At 40.6% G+C, this 23004-nt stretch overlaps 1 protein-coding gene across 1 annotated transcript in view; it reads right to left on the bottom strand.

Annotated features, from left to right (window-relative positions):
- Positions 1-23004, bottom strand: part of pcbp4 (poly(rC) binding protein 4) — a 206741-nt gene that overhangs the window by 47321 nt on the left and 136416 nt on the right. The window contains exons 7-9 of the mRNA XM_030723841.1: positions 17526-17657; positions 14797-14925; positions 9477-9551 (exon numbers count right to left, since the gene is read on the bottom strand). Of these exons, the coding sequence (XP_030579701.1) occupies positions 9477-9551; positions 14797-14925; positions 17526-17657 (336 nt within the window). The remainder of the gene's footprint in view (positions 1-9476; positions 9552-14796; positions 14926-17525; positions 17658-23004) is intronic.

The following is a 23004-nucleotide window of genomic DNA, read 5'->3' on the forward strand; positions in this document are numbered from 1 at the left end:
ACCGTGATGCACTAAAGCTAAAGGTGACTTTTTAGCACTGATTTCACATTACATGAAACTGTTTTTAGGGTATTAAATTGTTGAAATATGAGTTAGGCACAAACTCTTCCACTGCAGACTGCAGCACCACCTCAGAGCCCCACAGAGCTCATCCGTAAATAACCAAATGCTCCAGACAACTACGCAGAGAGACATCCAAGTGAATCTCCAAACAATCTGTGCTGTAGTCCAATGATGTGTGACCAGACACAGACAGATCTCAGTTGTGCCACTCTTAGGGAAAAAAATCATGCACATCTTGGACTGACCAAATGACAACCTGTGTGCTGCTAAGCTCCGATGCACCGTCGAGCCTGAGTGCACAGAGCAAGATTTCTTCAACCAATTAAGCAGAGTTCTGAAAACTTTTCAGAACTCAAGGTACTTTGAAAAACCTACAGGGAAAATCGTTAAAGATGCAGGATTTTTCTACTTTGGTTTGGTTACGCTTGAGCGGAAAGTGCTAATTGGGGCCAAACTAGGTCAGAATATTTGGATCGTTCGAATTCCATCCAAGTTTCATTCAGCTCGACTCACCGCTTTACAAAAATCAGGGGAAAAGAATACCAGGGTGATAAACATCAAGATCATTTTCTCCTACAACAGTTAAGATCCATATTAATGATGTCAATCAAATACTTTGTTGAGCTTAAAATACACAAGTGTGAGATGAGGAAGAGTTCTGAGAGCTGAAGGCAGAACGTCTACTTAAATACACAACAAAAAAAGTCTTGCTAGCTAGAGCGAGGCTGCATTTAGGCACAGCTTTGAGCTAAACAGCTGATTTTCTTTTGTTCAAACATTAAATTAGTTTATTGTTAAGAAAACAGCACGGGAAAAAAAGATCAGCTCAATACTCACATCAATTACTTGGAAATCTTTTTTTTTTCCCAATTCAAAAAAACGGCATATTTACAGAATATTAAAGATGTTACCACAATTACAATTGTTTTTTTTTTTGTGTTACTAAATCAACCTATACCAGCACACACGCTCCCTGCTAGGCTGCATTCATGCTAACTGGGCTTCTACAAGGCTAAACCGGTGAGAGTGTTGTCACCACAGCCTGAATTACAATGAATTCTGCTTCTTCAGAACCACGCTCCCATCTTTGATATTCTGGTTTTGATGAAGGGTGGAACTCGATAACCATGACCCTGATAAAGGCTACAGACCTAAACACATTGTTCAAGCAATAAAGTTGTTCTTCATACTACAGGTGTTGCTGGAGCTTCAACTTCTATAAAAATCTGGATGAACACAGTTCCAGTTTGCACCTTACTGTGATCCAAACAAACACCAATGAGACTGCACACAAATGGAACTTATTTCTCTGAAACCTGAGTAAACACCACACGGGCCAGCCAATAACAGCGGCGTATTCCAAACTTAACATATTTAAGATATGCAGATCAACTTAGATTTAACAGTAAGGCTATGACTACACTGGCAATCTTGAGGGGTAGGGCTAAAGAAACACCCAGAAAGGCGTTTGTAGCAGAACTGTAACACAATGACTCACAAAGGGCCATAAATGTGATTCTAGTGACTTCCAAACCTCCAACAGGCTCCCCGTCTCAAACCAGCAGAGACACAAAGAGACTTAACAGCAGACTCTGATGCCTCTAGCTGTCTCCTCACTGCAGGAACTTTCCCCGGGACTAAGAAGCTTTTAAGGGACTTAGATCCTCTACCTGTGTTTATACCGGAGAAGCCGTGAGCTAAGTGAGAGCCGCTTTGACCTAGAAGATGTTTCGCTCTGTCGATTAATACTTTCTGAAAATGCAGGAACTTTTAGGGTGAAGTTTACAAAGCTCAACATCATTGAGCACTTTAGTAGCATTCACAGCCTTTTACTAATGCAAACAAGTACATAACATTATTTTTATTTAAAAATACCCTGAGAAAAAGAAGACACAAGGAAATACTGAGCAATGAAGGTAAATATGTGTGTACAGAGTAACATATTGAAGGACTAGGGCTGTCAATATGCAATGAGAAACTCCCATTTATTATTTCATTATATGACAAGCTCATATATCAGCCATTCTTTTCATCTTTGGAGATGTTTTTCAAAAATAGCTACTGCAGCTGAAAAAAACTGTTGTAAAAGTTTGATCCACTTTCCATTCAGCATAAATTACAAAATTATAAATTAAAAAATAAAAACTAAACAATTTCATGACTGAAGTCTTTTTATTTAATGACTTGGACTTCTTGTAAACATCATTTTGCATAACACCATTTGGTTGTTAACCTCTGAAAATTAATACCTAATCTAGATTTTCCTTTCCAACCTTGACCATAATCCTCTAACACCGTGATCTAATTGTCTGAACGAATTCCATATGGTGATTTATTAAAATTAGTTATTGGTTTAATCAGCTTCACCACTGAAGATTCCCAGCAGACAATATAATCATCAGAAATGGGGGTTAATGTGATTACACTGATAATCAGTCCGTGCAGCCTGAGGTAGAAAAAGAGGTAAGAACGTAAAAACCTTCATTTCCTTTGGATGTTTTTCCCTTTAAATTTGAATGATCTTTATGACTGAAATATATTGTTTCCCAGTGATTACCTTCAAACCTTCACATTTCCCATCTTACATGTTATCATTCATGTTGTGGGGTGGCTGTAGCTCAGTAGGTAGAGCAGGTCACCTACTGATCGGAAGGTCAGCGGTTCGAATCCTGGCTATTCCAGGCTACATGCCAATGTATCCTTGGGCAAGATACTTAACCCCAAGTTGCTCTCCGACCGTTCTGTCGGAGTAAGAATGCGTGTGAATGTTAGTTAATTAAAAAAAGCACTTAGCTTCGTAAAAATGGAAGTGCTTGTATGAATGGGAGTGCATGGGTGAATGCACAGGTTGTATAAGCGCTTTGAGTGCTCATACTGAGTAGAAAAGCGCTATATAAGAACTAGTCCATTTACCATTCATGTTTTTGCGTAATGATGATTCTGCTTGTGTGACCTTTTTTAAGATTTCTTGCCTCAATAAAATATGAAAAAGCAAACGGTGTATTTTGAAAAAAACTGTAAATCTCTTTGATGGAAAAGAAAACTAACTTTATTTGATGTGACCACCGATCTTCTAGCATTTACCAGGTCAACACTTACCTGTCTAGGGTTATTACCTGGATTTTGTTTTAGTCCCTGTCATATTCCAAGTTGTGTTGTGTGTTGTTTGAAAACTGCACCACCAAGTGGACAAAACGAGTGGTAGCAGGCTCGACGGACAAGTCGTAGAACAGACGCATGTATGTGAGTGCTGCGGTCCGTAATAAAGTCGACGTTATGTTATTAAGCCGGTTGTCTTCTTATGGTCACCAGAAACACTACATTGGCGACGAGGAGTAAATTTGGATGCATGGCGTGTCAGCGCCGACGTTCAAGAAAAGGGTAGGAAGCTATAACCTCCCAGAAGCTAAGCTACGCTAACAGCAATAGCAACAGACCCCTACGCACCAGGCAAGCATGGCGCACATGACTGCTCTCCCGTCCTTCGACACAGAAACGGATCCTGGCTCTGTTGGACCTCGCTGGAATAAATGGCTGCAAAGGTTTGAAAATTATACCACTGCCATGAACATATCAGGAGATGCAACACTCAAAGCACTGTTATTACATCTTGCTGGAGAGCGGGTGCATGATATCTACGACACAGTAGCAGCAGCAGATGACAAATATGCTGACACAAAAAGGAAGTTAACCACGTACTTTTCGCCGAAGAAAAACGTCCAGTATCAGATCTACATGTTTAGAAAAGCAACACAAGAACCTGGGGAAAATGTGGACAGTTATCACACCAGACTGAGAATGCTGGCAAAGAATTGTGACTTTGCAGATGTGGAAACTGAAATTAAAACGCAAATCATACACAGCTGTGCATCATCTCAACTGCGCAGGAAAGCACTGATGGAGGAAAAACTAAGTTTGGAGGAGCTTCTTAACTTTGGGAGAACACTTGAATTGGCAGAAATGCAAGCTAGCGACATAGAAAAAGGTTCCGCAGCCACAGTTAACAAGGTGGATCAGAAGGCTTCTGAGATGCATCAAAAGAATCACAAATGGTCAGCTAAACGGCGTTCCACCAATCAGTGCAGGAACTGTGGAGGCAACTACCCCCATGCTGGTGAGTGCCCTGCTAATAAGAAACAGTGTAGAGCATGTGGCAAATTCAATCACTTTGCAAGACAATGCAGATCAACACCAAGAAACAGTAACAGAAAAGAGCCCCGACTTGGTAGTAATGCACATTTCAAGAACGTTCATCATGTCAAAAAGATTGCCCCAGATGAAACAGAAAACACCTCTTCTAGCAGTGATGATGCTTATGTTTTTGTGGTTGATGCAGATAAAGTTTCTGAGCTACCACAGACTCTGATCAAAATAAATGGCACCATTTCGTCAGTTCTGATAGACACAGGAGCCTCAGCCAACTGTCTAAGTGACACAAGCTTCGAAAAGCTAACACCACGTCCACAATTGTATTCAACTGAAACAAAGATTTATCCTTTTCGCTCTACTTCTCCACTCCCAGTGAGAGGGATTTTCAAGTGTTGTGTGGAAAAAGGACACAAGAAGGCAATGTGCACGTTCTTTGTAATTAAAGGTGATGGCTTCAACATTCTGAGCTACAAAACTTCAACAGCACTGGGATTAATCAACGTGGTCACAGCAGTGTCAGCTAAAGCACAGTGTCGTACCGTTGCTGATGAGCTGGTGGAAAGTCATCCAGACTTGTTCCAAGGGATTGGAAAATTGAAAGATTTTCAGGTGAAGCTTCACATAAATCCTGATGTTAAACCTTCATGCCAGCCACATCGACGTGTGCCCTTCCACATACGCCAAAAAGTGGAGGATGAACTTAAGAAACTACAGGAGGACGACATCATTGAAGATGTGACTGGTCCCACACCTTGGGTTTCACCGATCGTCGCACCGCCTAAACCCAAAGATCCCGAAAAAGTGAGGATCTGTGTTGATATGCGTCAGGCTAACACGGCCATTGAGAGAGAGCGCCACATTACCCCGACCATGGATGATGTGGTACATGAGTTAAATGGCGCAACAGTATTTTCAAAGCTGGATTTAAGAGCTGGGTATCATCAGTTGGAGCTACATCCGGACAGCAGATATATTACCACGTTCACCACTCATCTTGGATTGAAACGCTACAAAAGACTGAGTTTCGGCATTTCGTCTGCCGCTGAAGTTTTCCAGAATGCCATCTGTCAGACCTTGCAAGGTCTCACTGGAGTGAAAAATCTCAGCGATGACATCATTGTCTACGGTGCGTCCCAGAGTGATCATGATAACAACCTCAGAGCTCTGTTTCAACGACTGAAGGAAAGCGGTCTCACACTCAATCGTGATAAGTGTGAATTCAATAAGTCCAGATTGGAGTTTTTTGGTTTCATTTTCTCTGCAGAAGGGATTTCCGCGGATCCGAAGAAAGTTGCCGCTGTTCATCAGGCTCCCGACCCTATGACTCCAACTGAAATTAAAAGCCTGCTTGGCATGGCCAACTACTGCTCCAGATTCATCCAAGACTTCTCTTCCATCTCTGAACCTCTGCGGCAGCTCACCAGAAAAGATGTTTCTTGGGTGTGGGGTCCAGATCAGCAGACAGCTCTTCAAACATTAAAAGACAGCCTCACTAGTGACACCGTTATGTCCTACTTCTACCCAGGCCGTGATACAGAGTTGCTTGTGGATGCCAGTCCCGTTGGACTGGGTGCCATCCTATGTCAAAAAGATGAAAAAGGGGTGAAACACATAATAGCATATGCCAGTCGTTCTCTCAGTGACGTTGAGAGGAGATACTCCCAGACTGAAAAAGAGGCACTTGCTATTGTCTGGAGCTGTGAACATTTTCACCTATACATATACGGACATCCCTTCACACTAGTGACAGATCATAAAGCACTGGAAATCATATGGAACAATCCCCGATCAAAACCACCAGCCAGGATTGAAAGATGGGGTTTGAGGCTTCAGCCCTACAACTTCAAGGTGGAATTCAGAAAGGGAGCCAACAACCCAGCTGATTACATGTCTCGTCACCCGATTCCATCTCCAAAAATTGAGAGTACACGTGCTGCGAAAGTGGCGGAAGAATATGTGAGCTTCATTGCAACTCATGCCACACCAAAAGCCATGACACTTGCAGAGATCAAAGCAGAGACACTCAAAGACTCCATTCTTCAGGAAGTCAGTACTCACATTAGAGACAACACGTGGCATAAAATTGAAAAATCACAGCATGTGAACATCATGAAACACTTCCGTTGTGTCAGTAGTGAACTGACAGCATCACCAGCATCTGACGTCATTCTGCGTGGGACAAGGATAGTTATTCCCACCACTCTGCAGGAAAGAGTTGTCCAGCTCGCCCATGAAGGACATCAGGGGATCGTCAAAACAAAAGCACTGCTCAGGTCCAAAGTTTGGTTTCCAGGCATTGACTGCAAAGCAGAAGCAGCAGTACGTGGATGCCTTGCATGCCAGGCTGCCACCCCCTCCATCCAGAAAGAGCCATTAAAAATGACACCACTGCCTGAAACACCATGGCACTGTGTGAGTGCGGATTTCTATGGACCTCTTCCAACTGGAGAATATCTGCTGGTCATCATAGATGAGTACACACGTTTCCCTCTAGTTGAAACCGTGAGGTCAACGTCAGCTCACACAGTCATTCCCATCTTTGACAAAGTTTTCGCTATGTTTGGGATTCCCAGAGTTGTTAAGACTGATAATGGTCCCCCATTTAACAGTGGGCAATTCTCCCAGTTTGCCAACTATTTAGGTTTCCATCACCACAGGATAACACCACTATGGCCACAAGCTAATGCTACAGCTGAAAGATTCATGTGCACCCTAGGCAAAGCGCTACGGGTGGCAGACACACAAGGAATTCCTTGGAAACAGCAGTTGAACATTTTCCTACGAGAGTATCGTTCCACACCCCACAGCACAACAGAGAGATCACCTGCTGAACTCCTATTTCGACGTGCAATGAATACAAAGATTCCATCGTTCAATAGCACACCAAAAGGATGTTCAGATTCGGCTGTGAGAGCAAGAGATGCCAAGGCCAAAGCCAAAATGAAGTCTCACGCCGACAGGAGCCTCCATGTCACTCCACACACTCTGGCTCTTGGTGATACAGTGTTACATCGACAACCCAAGCGCAATAAGCTTACCACACCATATGATGTCAGACCATATACAGTGACAAGAATCAAGGGTTCCATGATCACAGCTTCCAGAAATGGACAATCCATCACAAGGAACTCTTCATTCTTCAAAAGCATTGTGCCACAGGTGGGTGCTCCATCAGGCCACGATGATGTCTGCAGTCAGCCTGACAACGCTGCAATGAGGAATACTCCATCGAGGTATCCCAATAGGAACAACAGACGCCCACCTGCATATTTAAAGGACTTTACTTGATATATGCATATTGATGTTATGTGGATGATGTTCTAACCACTAAATTTCAGTGCAGGTAAAGAGACGTGACACTGAATCCTTGAATCTTCCTGTTGATTCTCGTGTTAGTGTGGCTGAGCGTTCTGATGTGTTTTTTTTGTTCTTGGAGCGTGTTAATATATGTGACATTATGTTGAGACCCTGACTACTAATTCTGTTTGTGGAGATTGTCAAATTTATTCTTATGTTGAATAATCTGAATTTTAGCAAGACTGGAGTTGCTGGTTAAGTAAATGTTCTTTTTTGTTTAAAGCAAGCAGAGTTTGTTTATGTATTATCGGAGATAACTGAAAAAAAGGGGGTAATGTCATATTCCAAGTTGTGTTGTGTGTTGTTTGAAAACTGCACCACCAAGTGGACAAAACGAGTGGTAGCAGGCTCGACGGACAAGTCGTAGAACAGACGCATGTATGTGAGTGCTGCGGTCCGTAATAAAGTCGACGTTATGTTATTAAGCCAGTTGTCTTCTTATGGTCACCAGAAACACTACAGTCCCTTCACAAGTTGGCAAATTTACAGAAACCAAAAGTTATTTTTCAGGTGAATATTGTACTATATTTGACTTTATTTTTTTTTTCTGATTAAAATTTTTACATCTGGGTGTTCTAAACAGGCAAAAAGTCTACAAGAACATTTTGTTAACATGGAAATACCAAACCATATTTAGCCATAACCCTAGACGGGTCACTAATGACCTGATGGATGTTCAGAGATAAAAAGAGCAGTCTGTGGCTGAATATCTATAAAATATCTCTGCCATGTATGAACTAACTCCCTGCATCCACGACAACATCATAATGCAAAACAAAGAAGCTTTCCAAAAATTCCTGGTTACAGAACTAGATTGTATCCAAAAGTGAACCACTCCTCAGTTGGGCCAAATCCCAATTTTGTTAAAAATTGTTCAAATCTGTCCATAACTTTTTAAGTAATGGATGATCACAAATGGACAATCACATGACCTCCCTGGAAGAGATAAAAATCTGCTCTGGATGCAAAAACAGATTCAGCAGAATTTGTTGAAAAGTTTCCAATCGACCAAATTCATTCACAGAAAACACACAAACCAAGGTTCCCGCTGCAGCAGCCATAAACATATTTCTCTGATTTCTCTGACAAACTGTAATGAATCATCATAAAAAAAAGCATAATTTTATCCTATTAAACTGGTGTGACAGGAGCTGCTATTTACAATCCAGAAGCTAGGAAGAGTGTGTGTATGCCTATGTGTGCGTGTGTGTGTGTGCATCCATACTTGTATTACTCATGTTGTGGGGACATAAATCTATTCAGAGTTGTGGGGACAAAAAGCAAAAACCTGTCCTGAGGAGACCTGTGAAGTGCATACATGTTTTAGATCAGTTTAAGGTTTATGTCCAGGAAATGAATGTAAGGCAGTGTAATGTCCTCTGAAGACATGGAAACACGACTTTGTGTGTGTAAGTAAAATAAGACGAAGGTAAGCGACCAAGTGGGCATTTTCTATGACACTGAAACTGCAAACCAAAGCATATTCTCAAATAATAAATTATGTACCCACTCACTCTTCCGTCCACTCCTCCATCTCTTCCTCAATACTCCCAAACATCCATCATTTCTTCATACCTCCTTAAATCCCCTCCATCCACCCGTCTATCCGACTCATTAATCCGTCTGCCCGTGCCTCTCTCACGCTCTCTTCTGTTATTTGTTTTCCTCCCTTTGTCTGTAAATCTGTTTGTTCTGCCTTCGTTAATCATTTCCTTTATTCTGCCACTCTCTTACTACTTTCATCACTGGATACCTGCATGATTTCGCTCTGTCCACTCCATCTATCATTTTCCTGCCGTCTTGCATATTTTATGTTTTGTTCCCTGTTGCAGTTAGTCTGATGGGCCTCTACAATATTACATGATTTCCAGCAGGATGTTAATTCTCATCATCCTCCAGCAGCTTACCTGGTTTCCTGCCAGCAGCACAGTTCCTGGGGTTGGGCTGGGCCGGTATGGAATAGTCGCTCCCTTTGGCGGAGACTACAGATAACGAAAAGAAAGAAAGTAAGAGATGAAGAAGATTTGGGGGCACAAATTTATGAAGAATCTTAAGGTGGTGGTGGTGGTGGCATGTAATGGGTTCAAATTATGTGCTGGCAAATCTGAACGCAACGTCAATGGAAAGATAAGTGTAGTTGTGGGCCAACATGTTCTTATTCTGGGGTGCAATACGGTGCCATTTTGACAGATGCCATGTGTGCCTCACCATTATGCAAAAGGTGTGCTTTGGTGCCTTGATGACACAGCGATACCAGCCACCAAGAGATAATGGTCTCCTTCATACCTTCAGTATAAAGTCGATGTTAGAGGGATGTAGGGGTGGTGGTGGAATAACAACTTTAATAAATTTGTCAGCCAGGATTCAGATGATTCACTTCCCATTGAGGCCTTCATGTTTATAGTTTGTCCTTACTCCACTGACCAGTTAGTTTTGGCTCTAAAAACTAGTTGGTTACATTTAGGACAAGGTTGTGGTTTGAGTTAAAGGTACTTTCTGTAATTACCCTCTTCAAATTTTAATTTCAGTTTTCGCCACCGGGGGCGACAATTTACCAGCAGGTGTGTTAATGTGTTTTTGGATGAGTACTTCAGTTTCCTTTCATTTTCAATAGTTGTTTGTAATCCTGTACTTATTTGAATGTTCCCAGGCCACCACTACAGATAAGAATGTGCTCTTCAGGATTACTAGTTTAATTAAAAGTTACACCGAGTCACTGTGGGATAAATTTACTTCTTTTCAGCATGGTGCATAAATATTTTGGATATTAAGTCTTTTGTTTCTCCTTATTCTGTTGATAGCTTCAGTTAACAATTAATGGTTTAAAATTATTTTATGCCTTCCCATTAGAAATGCACTTTTAACAATGATGAGTTGGAGTCGTAGGTTCATCTCACTGATGCCATAATCTAGTGCACTGAGCTCTGCAGTGACGGGACACACTGTGCCTAAATGACTAAATGAGCTACGCTAGCAGCTTTAATAAAACAGCATTTATGAAAAAATAAGACAGCAACCTCCTTGCGATGAGCAAAATAGAAAAAAAATATATTCTTAGTAGTTACAGCAACCAGTGAAAGTGGTCAGCCCAAAGCATTGTGGGAGGCATTTCTGACAGCAGCAGAATGGTAGAACACATACCATAACAGATATGTGTTTATGCTTTATTTATCTTTATGTATCTATAAAGACAGGAATCCTTATGTGCATAAAACCACAAGCTCAGTGTTTAACATGTGATAAAACCTTTAACTGCTGAACTCACTTTCTATGGAAGCAGGAGGGCGTTCAGTATTTGGGAAGTTGGGAAACAGCCATGCTTTTTATTTCATTTGTCATATTAAGCTATTTTTGAACCTCTTCCTATCTCTTTTAAGACATTATGTATGGTGCATTCTCTTGATCATCAAGTCTATGCTAATGTTGCATCCATTTTTATCTTATTGTGTGTTTGATGCAACAGGGAGACATCAAAGAGACATTAAGTAGCAACATGTGTTTATTTCGTTATTGCTGCACAGCATCATAAAAGCCAAGTCGCTCTTATTTAAACTTGCTGTGCTGCTGGATTGTCGTTGTGTTTGTCTGAATTGCTGATGCGGTTGAAATGAGGGAATCATGGCTTTTCATGCTGCATGCTGAGTGCTTTTATTACACGCACTCTACTAATGTCATATTCATCATGCTGTGATCCACTGCAGCTCATTAAGTGCTGCTTGTAGGATACACCCAGAGAGTCTAGGCTAATTGTTTTAGCTGATGAGATTCTTAGTGATGACCTGTCAGTGCTCAATTTGAATATGGATGCATGATCAAATCAAACAAGTTTTCACATATCTTTCTCCCTCTCACCCTCTTTGCACAGTACGTAGTTTGAACAAAGGTAGTTGGGATGGGCGGTGGACCCCAGAGATCCCAGCCCCGCGTGTTGTTAGGCCTATTCAGTGATAACTCATGCTTACTTCAGGCTTTGCATTTTCCATTTATGTGTCCATTTTTGTTGCACTTTCTATTACAGCTCGGTGTGGTAATATTGGGGTAATAAGGCAGTAATAAGAAAAAAGGTACTAAGCCGATGCCACTTAATTTCCAAAGTAATATCCAATACTCAGTCTTCATCAACAATAGTTGTAGTTAAGTAATATTACACTGAAATTAATGTAATTGGGTAAGAAGAGTCCAGAAACTGGAGGTAGTAATGTGGAAATATGTACATTGCTAACAATATGACAACCTACTAGAAATAAAATGGCAAAATCTGTGCGTTATAAATTTTATACACTCACTTGTGGTCTCATAATAATGAGGTAATGGTGACTGAAGCGTTAATATATTAGGATACTATTCCCATATTCCCATATTATTACCAGAATGAATCCAATTCATATGTCCTGAGCACGCTTCTTTGTTTAAAGGTAACAATGTAAATATTATTTATAAACCCCCAGTTTTTGGCCTGTTATTACCCAATTACATACATTTCAATATAACTCAGCTATAATCACTGATGATACAATATAATGACTTGATTGCTGTTATTAAATGGTAAAATGGTAAATGGACTAGTTCTTATATAGTGCTTTTCTACTCAGTCTGAGCACTCAAAGCGCTTATACAGGATGTTTACATTTACTCATTCACACCTATTCATACAAGCACTTCCATGATTAACTAAGCTAAGTGCTTCAATTATCTAACATTCACACACAATCACACTCCAACGGTTGCGTCGGAGAGCAACTTGGGGTTAAGTATCTTGCCCAAGGATACATTGGCATGCAGCCTGGAGTAGCTAGGAATTAAACCGCTGACCTTCCAATAAATAGGTGACCTGCTCTACCTCCTGAGCTACAGCCACCCTACTTGATAGTACTGTAATTAAGTAGTAATAATGTTCTGTATTATTATTATGTTGTGTTTCCACCTCATTACTCCACTATTACCATGTTACAACTGAGCTGTAATACTAAGTGTCACCTGTATTTTGTCTTCACAGATTGTGCTGAATTTTTACCCTAGCAGCAAAAAAATGAAGCAAACTGAAACATAACAACAACTGCAGTTCCTCTAATGTCCACTTGAGGCTGACTCCAAAAGTGAGTGTCCATAGACTCCCAGATTCAAACATCCACATTTTTTTCATGTTTCCAGCGTGTGACCCCCACCCCCACCCCCAAACAACTGTACATGTATTTTTTTTGTTTTTGCATTTTCACTTGCCTTCCAAAACTTATGAAGGCTTAAAGTTGGGTACGGGACCACTTTGACTGAGAGCTGGGAGCTGGCTGTCCATTCCTGAGCATTGCGCTGCCTGTTCCTTCTGTTAAAAGTGAGTTTTTCAAATGAGCATGTAATATGTTTGATGAAGGCCACAAGCTGAATCAAATTTGTTTGGTGTTCTATATGTTGTCATTTTTATTGGAGTTCGGATGTTTTTTCTTCCTGAATTCACCGTGGAAGAAGATGAAGCTGTGCCAGAAACCTCTACTCTGCTTCTGACGAGAGGACTTCACAGAAAAATAGATTTCTCATTCATTTATCCCGATCTAGTGTTTGGATGTACCATATCCCAGCATGCACTGGGTGGAAGGCATGGAGACGACAGTCCGTCAGAGGACCAAAGTACTTCAAAAGATTTCTTATTGAGATCAAACAAAGTGTGAATGAAGGCATGGAACTTCACATTGACAGTAAGTACCAGCACTTGAAAGTGAATGAAGTTTAACTAAGGTCAGCATTTTTATTTCTTTTCTGTCTTCTAGTCCTTCTTTTTCATTGCAGATTAAGGTGCTCGGAATACCAATGAGCTCCTGAAGCCTTTGATTTCACTGTTTCTGCTTCTAATCCCCACGACATGCTCTTCTTAATGACTGCAGTCTCTGATTAATTATAATACAATCATGAATTATAAATTTTACAGTTTCCATTTTGAAGATTATTGGAAAGGTGGACGGCACTGCACAAAAAAAAAGAAAAATTAGTGTAATCTTAATAAAGAGCAGACAAGTATGCGTCATTACAGAACTACAACATGAATTTTTAAAAGCATCGCTCTGGCAGTTCTGTGTCATTTTGAAATTAGCATCAGGTTGCATCAGAAGAAAAAAAGCTTTGTCTCTTGTTTGTCACTGAGTGTGATCACAATAATAGATCAGGGAGGGACGGCGATGATGTTTGTGTCACAAAATGTGACAAATGTCTGAAATACTGATATGAAAAGACGGCCTTGAATTAATCCTCTAAGATGAGACTAAGATCAGACTTCTTGACTAATCATTAAAGTATAAAAGTTAGCTTAGAAAAGGATGAAGGTACAGAAGGCTGTCGTCATAGCAACTACCCATCAGACAATGCACACATCCCAAAAAAACCTTGAACTGAAGAGAAATGTGCAGCAAAGCAGCTGCAATATGTGAAAAAGCAATGCAAAAATAGCAGTGTTAAAGCTGTTTGAGGCAGTGATGAACCTGCAGAGAGTCATCACTTTACACTGCTTTATCACCAGCATCAGCCACAGACTGTATGTCAAAGATGGAGCCACTGTTATCACCACCAGGTTTCTGGACTTCTCATTTTCAAGCCTGAAAGCTATCATTTTAGCTAACATCATATTGTTTTTATAGTTGCCAGACGTTACTACATCTGGATAAAAAGGTAAAGTGCTAAGTTATTAGCTAATGCTAACAGCAGCCATATTACTGGTCACATAATTGCATTCAAAATTCTCCAAAAGGCTCCAAAAGCACAGAGTCCAGAGGTCCCCTTCAGGGAGTCCAGTTAGCTGAGGGTGAAGCCTAGCAGACAGCTAGCAACTACAGCTGCCTGTGTCACCATCCACCTGTCAGTCAAAGAGGCCACACCCCTAATAATGTAAACTTTAAGCCTTAATATGATTTGAACAGGTGAGTCATAAAAACAGCCCCCCACCCCCACAGCTGTTATGACAGAGGAAGTTACCTACAGAGACCAAAGCAGTTTCTGTATCAGGCTGTAAACATGTTTATTTCTGCTGTAAAGTTGTAAACATGGGAGTCTATGGAGACTGACTCACTGTGGCTCACCTTCAAGTGGCCATTAGAGGAACTGCAGTTTTTGGAATTTCCACACTGGCTTCATTTTTCAGCCCCAAAGCTTGCAGGTATTTGAAACATTTTCTTATTAATTCCTTATTAATTTTATTTCTTTACATCACTTTGTAGTGTTTGTGTGACGCCTCCTCTCACATACCTCTAGGATTACAGTGCAGATGAGTTTGACGCACTGGATGATGGCGTCCTGGCTCCCTGATATCGTCACTTCTCTCTCTGTGGAATTGGGGAGGAGGTCACCTGCCACCTGAACCTGGGCACCTGTTGTCTACACACACACAAAGAAACGCACACACATACACAGAGTAATTATTCCATTCCTGCCTAAAAATATATGAGTCACACTGAGCAGAAAGCATTCTGCAGATGAAGCAGCAAAGAGTCTTTGAGCAGCTCTGACAGGTATAATGAATGACTGTATATTTTTTTGACAATTCAAAAGGCCATGTGTCAGATTGTGTATTAATAGACACGAAGTTTAGACAAAGTTATCCAAAGAGCATTTAAGGTGGTAGTTTCATGATTAGCAAGAAACCTAGTGTAAAAAAACAACAAAAGTTTAAATGCTTGTGGAATTAATTCACTTATTATTGAGTTTTTTGGGCCCTTGTTAGCTGGCTCACGTGGTGGAAACTGTCAGATGTGTGACCCAGTATTCACGCTGAAGTGAGCTGCCTTTGTTAAGTTTTCAAGGTCTTGTGTCACACTGTGTATCTATTCATTTTATTGCCTGGTCCATGTATTTTACATATCAAAAGGAAAACTTGTGTGACCTGTTTTTGTCCAGGAACACTTTTGATTTATTCCACATAGTTTCAGTCTGACGAGCATCCAGTTGGGGTCAGAGATATCTGTCAGGAAGTCTCAAACTATGGGAACTCATCTGTGATTCTTCCTATCTGCTGGATAGATGTTTGTGACCTTTGAGTCAAACTTGTATAAAAGTCAGTCACAGACTATACTAAAATTACATTAATTTGTACTCTCTCCACTATGCCCAGGTTGCAAACAGAGCTACCTATTAAAGCCCATTAAAGTGCTGGATCATTTCAAAGCAGGATCTGTTCTGTCAGACACCCTGGAACAGCTTCTGCTCAGTGAAACTCAGAACTGTTGATGTGTATGTAACATTAACTTTCTGACGGTTATATCTTTGAAGCGGGTATCAGAGACACCGAGTTAGTTCCAAATTGATGTTGGTACTTTATATGTCAGATTAAACAGAATTGTACTAAAGATCAGCTTCTGAATGAGTCTGTGCTCTTCAGTGGAGCTGCACTAATAATAGTAGAGCCAAAATATTCTCTCTGAGGGCCCAACTGCAGCACCTACACCCTCCATCAAACAACCTCCGAATACTCATCAGGTCCCACTCTCTGTACTTCTGGGTTCACAAGTGATACTTTGCAGTACAGTCTCACAGGAGCTACTGGGTCTAAACATCAACATTTCAGTCTTTTTTACATTAAAATGTAGAAAATATGGAGCCATCTACACTTTAATGTCATCAAGACATGCAATAAGTGATTTAATTAAGAAGCCGTCCTTCTGCTTTAATGGCACATAGATCTGACTATCATCAGTGTAACAGTGAAAGGAGATTCCATGTTTTCTAAGAATGGATCCCAATGGAAGTAGATAAGAGTGCAAAAAGCAATGGTCCTAAAATTAAGCCCTGTGGAACCCCACATAACAGATGAGCAGGAGGAATCGGAGCCAGCAAGGCTGATAGAAAAGTTCTGCCTGCTAAATAAGACGTCAAGATAAACCATTCCAGAGCAGTGCCACAAATACCCACAAGATACTGTAAATGGGTTATTAGAATATTGTGGTCAACTTTATCACAAGCAGCAGTTAGATCAAGCAGAACAAGAATCACAAAATCACCAGAATCAGATGCCAAGAGAATATCATTAAATAATTTTACTATCATTATAACATCAAGGAGGCACAGCATCACAGGAGACCTGAGGGCTTCCTATGATGAACCAAATCCTGTAAGAGCACCAGTCACGGGCTCAAACTGGTTAAAAACAGCAGAACATGGGACAGAGGCAGAGGGGTCAGAGACAAGGGCTGAATGAGATCCCTTATAGTGGCAACCTTATCAATAAAAAAGTGCAAAACTTTAGTGCACATATCAGAGCAGGTTTCAAAACCGGCAGACTGTGAAGCAATCAGGACACATTTGATAGTTTTAAATAATAGGATACAATGATTTTCAATAGGCATTGTCTTTTAGCCTCTTTATCAGTGGTTTGGTAACGAAGCCAGCAGTCCTTTGAAATGACACCTGCACTCCCGTCTGACTGCACAAGTGTTATCATTGAACCAGGGATAAGATCCATTTGGGTTCATTCATCCCTGTTCACTGAGGACTGAGGTAGGACCACTGCAGACATATAATCTTGGTGATAAGTGCTTGAATTTAAGCAAGATTTCACTAAACTACCTGTTGAAGCATGGGCAATGAAAAGACTGTTAGAATCTGTTGAAGGATAAGATCTCAGAGTGTCCTATTAGTGTTAACTCGACTACATTGGTACCAACTGATGATACCACCTGTCTATGAAGTCAATCATCTGAGTAAACACGTATCATTAACAGCAGATTAATCATCAGTAGCAGCTGGTTCGATGTCTTCTTTGAAAATGGAAACATTTTTGTAATAATAATAAAAATAATAATAACTTTGATTTTATCTCGCCTTTCAAGAAACCCAAGGATGCTGTACAGAGTGTAAACAAACAAAAAATAAATAAGTCAGTAAATAAATAAATAAACTAGAGATTAAAGGTCTTTTTGAACAGGTGAGTTTTGGTGTCTGTTCACTGATCACTGCTGTTACGCAGTGTTACACAGACTCACCTCTCTGATCTCCTTGATCTTGGACCCGCCTTTGCCAATGAGGGAGCCGCACTGGCTCGCTGGGATGACCAACCGTAAAGTGACAGGAGGCTTGCTGGTCACCGTGCCGTTGGCTACCAAGGCTGTCAGGTCCTGAGAGAAAGACAAAAGAAACAGATGGATTTACACTCTGACAAGTCATTAAAGTGCTCAAGGTATTTGCTTTTGTGTGGATTCATCTGTCAGTGTGCCTGGAGAACAGCAGTGCAGCTGCTGAGCTGTGTTGCATTCCACCATCTGTCTGTGTGAGCCCTTAAAATCTGGGCTGTAGGAAAACAAATCAGACTTCTTATTAAACAAACAGTATTTCTAATGTTTGCTTTTGACTGCAGAATTAATGTGGCCCACTGGATATGCATGCCAAAACATGTAGGCAAACAAAAATGATCAGAGATGAATCTTTTTATCTTTCCTAACCACGTCTCAGTCCTCATATTGATTTATTTCTAAAGGGCTAAATTTCAGGAGTTAAGCTTTGGAATAGAAGCGGCTCTTATGCCAGTTATAGATTGCATTCTTGCAGAAAAGCAAGAGCTCCAGTTTTACTCGGCTTTTTATGAAATCTAATAATCACAAAAACACTTTTTCTGTTTCTTCCCAGTGTTGGGACTACAAGTCATCTACAGATTAAAAAACAAAACCTAATCTAAGTAACAGAGAATCCATCCATCCATCCATCCATCCATCCATCCATTCATCCACCCATCCATCCATCCATCCATCCATCCATCCATCCATCCATCCTCTTCTGCTTATCCAATTCTGGGTTGTGGGGGTGCTGGAGCCTCTCCCAGCTGCCATAGGGCAAGAAGCAAAGTACACCCTGGACAGGTTGCCAATGTGCAGGCTCAAAACACAGAGAAACAGACAACCATCCACACTGGTGTGCAATTTAGAATCAGCAGTGAACCTAACCCCACTAACTGCATGTCTGTGGACTGTGGGAGGAAGCCGGAGTACCTGCTGAGAAGATACAAATTCCACAGAGAAAGGCCCCGGGCAAGTGTTGGAGGAAAAAAAGAAGTAAAAGTACAAAACAATTTCTCTTTCTCATCACATGTTTCATGTCATTAACACTAAAAAAATGCACTAGGTACATACCAATAATAAATCAGCATCAGCACTGAAAGTTGCAGTGTTGCATAAATCAGGCAGTGATGCTTCACTCAGGCCACAAAGTGAAGATCACAGGTGATCTCTGCAGATAAACCCACATCAGCTGATAGCTCAGCTGCTACTCCTCTATGCAACTCACAAATTTCTTATGAGGGGTGCTGTTTAAGCAGCTTCAGTAATGATTGTTGTCACTGAGGCCTGCTCTGAGGTCCCACAGCAGTATCCCCACAAATTAACTACTGCAGGTGGAAATCATCTTCTTTTGACTAAGCTTGTCTGGACTAAGCCTTAAATTCTATTATAAGATGTCTTTATTTCATAGTCAGATTTTGTACTGTTAATTTTGACTATGAAATAAAATTAAACATCCAACTGTCCATGGTGTACCCTGCCACTCACGCTGTGATAGCTGGGAGAGGCTCCAACACCCTCGTGACCATTTATGTAAGAGTCCATTTCTACAGATTCTTAAAAGACTCCAGAAAGTTTCTGGTTCTTGACAAGAGAGTCCAGCATGCAACGCGTCTGAATAACTTATTCAGCAGCTCAGTCATTCAGGAGGAGCAGGAGGAAAGTAGAGCTGCTATATATTTGAAATAGCCAGTTGAGGTGGTTTGTGCATCTGACCAGGATGCCTCTTGGGTGCCTTCTTGGTGAGGTATTTTGAGCATGTCCTACCAGGTGGAGACCCCAAAGCGGACCACGGACTGGTTGGGAACAGCTTGTTGCCCCACAGGAAGAGCTAGAGAAGGGAGCGGGGGAGACGAGTCTGGGTGTCTCTGCTTGAACTGCTGCCCCTGTGACTCAGACCCTGATTATTGGCAGAAAACAAATTCATGGATGGACCATGTGATGTGTGTCCTAGCCACTCACCTATTGGATAGTCCTATCCCATTGCTAAATTTACCATAACTTTAAACTTTGCACTTGATTATATGATGACTTCTCTGCGTGTATATTGTAGATAAAGTCGCTAATGTTAGCCAATGGGTAGCTGTAGTCTATCAATGCAAATCTGATTTATTTAAAACTAAAGAAAATCAATGAGAGCTTGCCCTCGTTTACATGAGCTAAAAAGTGTTACTTTTCACAAAAAAAGGACTTTTTTAAGTGCTCAAGTTTAAAATATGCATTTAAAGCAGCAGTGACTCTCACATCTCTGTCTGTGAGCTCAGTCCTACAGTCTGTGAAAGGTTAGTGCCGATTGAAAAAACAACGTCCACACTTGTCTGTCATTCCTTTAATTCCAATGCAGATCACAGACTATATTTGCCCTGGTCAAACGTCTCTGTCTCCCCCTCTCTGTCACCGACTCTCCTCTCTGACCTTGACTTTCTCTGTTTATACATCTGCCTTTTACACACACACACACACACACACACACACACACACACACACACACACACACACACACACACACACACACACACACACACACACACACACACACACACACACACACACACAAGTGTGTTTTGCTATCTTTGTGGGGAATTTCCATTGACTTCCATTCATTTCTACAGCCTAAACCTTACCTTTACCCTTTTCCTAACCCTAACCATCACATACCTAACCCTAACCCTAACCTAAACTCAATTCATACCTTAGCCCTAACTCTGACCCCTGACCCAAAAACAGGGTTTCCCCTTGTGGGGACAAGGTTCCAGTCCCCACAAGGAGCAATTGGTCCCCACAACGTAGTATATGTCAGGAAAATTGTCCCCACAAGGTATTATAAACATACGCACACACACACACACACACACACACCTCTTCCTCTATACTCTCAGTCAAGGTCTATGAAGTTTTATGAATAGGCAGCATTCATGTCATGATAACAGCAGAATATGTTCAGTATGCTCTGATTGGTTTGGTTTCATTTCATCAAAAAATATCTTTACTCCATTTAAAAGTGGAGATTCTTTTCAACAGATTAACCACATTTTTAAAAATAATTACTTCATTATTGTTGTAAAAGTTACTTATTGTAACCCCAGATTGTTAAACACAGGCTGAAAATACTGAAACAAATTAAAGTTCAGTTGAGCCACGAACAGTTTCAACTAGAGAAGCTAATAGGATTCGTTCTCAAGGTCTCCAACCTCAAAATACATTATGAAAGCATATATAACCATATATAAAAGCATTGTATTATATAACTGAATGTAAGGGCAACATAAACACTGTCTTGAGACAGGCAGCAGTAATCCAAGCTGCTGTAAATGTCTTCAGAGAAGAATTCAGATGCATTTTTTTATGTATTTTGTAAAGGTGATGATGCTGCTGATTTTCTTGAGGCAGTTTTACTCAAAAAGCACAAACAATATTTTTTATTTGTCTTTTAACTGATACATTAATATGCTAAGCTATTCTTTCTAATGGAAGATTTCATATTAACTGACTTATTTGGTTCATTAATGTCTGTTTCATTTTTATCATGTTTTCCAAAGCAAGCAGAAAAATCTTTGAGCCTGGTGGAATTTCCTCTGAGCTCTTCCCAAAAGATGTCAGTCTTTTCTGCTCAGTGCTCCTTTAGCCTCAGTATGTTCAGTATATACATGTCTGGTATATTGTTATTAAATTGACAGTTACATATTTTCACATTGACCAATTCATTTGTTATTCTGATGTATGTGTGTGTATACACTCCAGCACACACAGATTTCCAAGAGAGATTTCAGTTTCAAAATCATAAAGTTTGCACATTATGATTTGAGGGGGAAAAGTTAAATTACTGACCAACTGCCTTTTTTTTTTTAAATAAATGGAAGTAAAGCTGGCTGGTGTGGGATTGAAATCTTAACAGTTCCCACCCTGGAGGTCAGTGCACCAGAACCCAACCATATCTCTTAGAAAAATGTAAAACCTGCATGTAGCACATTCACTGTCTGGTACAACTATGACGAAAATCGATGCAGTATTCTTGAGCTCCTTTTCTCTTGCATCACATTTGGTGAAGTTGTAGCTGGAAATTTTGAAATAGGTTCAATCTCACTGACTTATTGCTATAAGTTGCTATAACTTTCCCAGAGTTACGTTTGTGGCTCCTCTGAAAAAGAGAGCCTCAAATCAGAAGTGCCTGACTCCCTGGTATAACTCACAAATACACAGCTTAAAGCAGATAAACTGCAGAGGAAATGGTCTCTGGAGCTTGAAAAAAGGCGACTGGACTTCTTTTTGTTTCTTGAAGACGTTTCACCTCTCATCCGAAAGGCTTCTTCAGTTCTCAACCAAATGGTGGAGAGACCCAGGTATTTAAACCCCTGTGGGCGTAGTCCCCTGGAGGTGGTTATGACCCTCTATTGATCATGTGCGTGAACACATCATTCACGCACATGATCAATAGAGGGTCATAACCACCTCCAGGGGACTACGCCCACAGGGGTTTAAATACCTGGGTCTCTCCACCATTTGGTTGAGAACTGAAGAAGCCTTTCGGATGAGAGGTGAAACGTCTTCAAGAAACAAAAAGAAGTCCAGTCGCCTTTTTCAAGCTCCAGAGACTACTATGACCTGGATGACTGAGAATCTACACAGACATATTGCAGAGGAAATGGCATCTCTCTGTTTTATTAGATCTTCATTTAGCCTGGAAAAAAGTTTGTTGCTGTATAAAAAAAAAGTCTTCCATAAAGCTAGGACATCTTACTATTCATCACTAATTGAAGAAAATAAGAACAACCCCAGGTTTCTGTTCAGCACTGTAGCCAGGCTGACAAAGAGTCTTCACAAATAAACATTAGAGAAAAAAAATATTCATAACCATCCCAGAGACATGCTGGTGTTTATTTAGATTCTTTCTCTCTGATTGATTTTTGCAAGTTAACTTCAATAGTTACTATTCATTAACGTGTCTATTAGACCCCATTCCTACAAGACTGCTCAACAAAATCAGATATGTACCACAGACCTTAAAGGTGGCTGTAATTAAACCTCTACTTAAAAAGCCATCACTGACCCAGCTGTCTTAGCTAATTATAGGCCAATCTCCAACCTTCCTTTTCTCTCAAAGACTCTTGAAAGAGTAGCTGTAAAACAGCTAACTGATCATCTGCAGAGGAACGGTTTATTTGAAGAGTTTCAGTCAGGTTTCAGAATTCATCACAGTACAGAAACAGCATTAGTGAAGGTTACAAATGATCTTCTTACAGCCTCTGACAGTGGACTCATCTCTGTGCTTGTCCTGTTGGACCTCAGTGCAGCGTTGATACTGTTGATCATAACATTTTATTACAGAGATTAGAGCATGCCATAGGTATTAACTCCAATTTGTTCATGTAAATGGGGAGTCTTCTTCACAAGGTTAATTATGGAGTTCCACAGG

This window comes from Archocentrus centrarchus, unplaced genomic scaffold (assembly GCF_007364275.1).
Source record: "Archocentrus centrarchus isolate MPI-CPG fArcCen1 unplaced genomic scaffold, fArcCen1 scaffold_29_ctg1, whole genome shotgun sequence".
Lineage (NCBI taxonomy): Eukaryota > Metazoa > Chordata > Actinopteri > Cichliformes > Cichlidae > Archocentrus > Archocentrus centrarchus.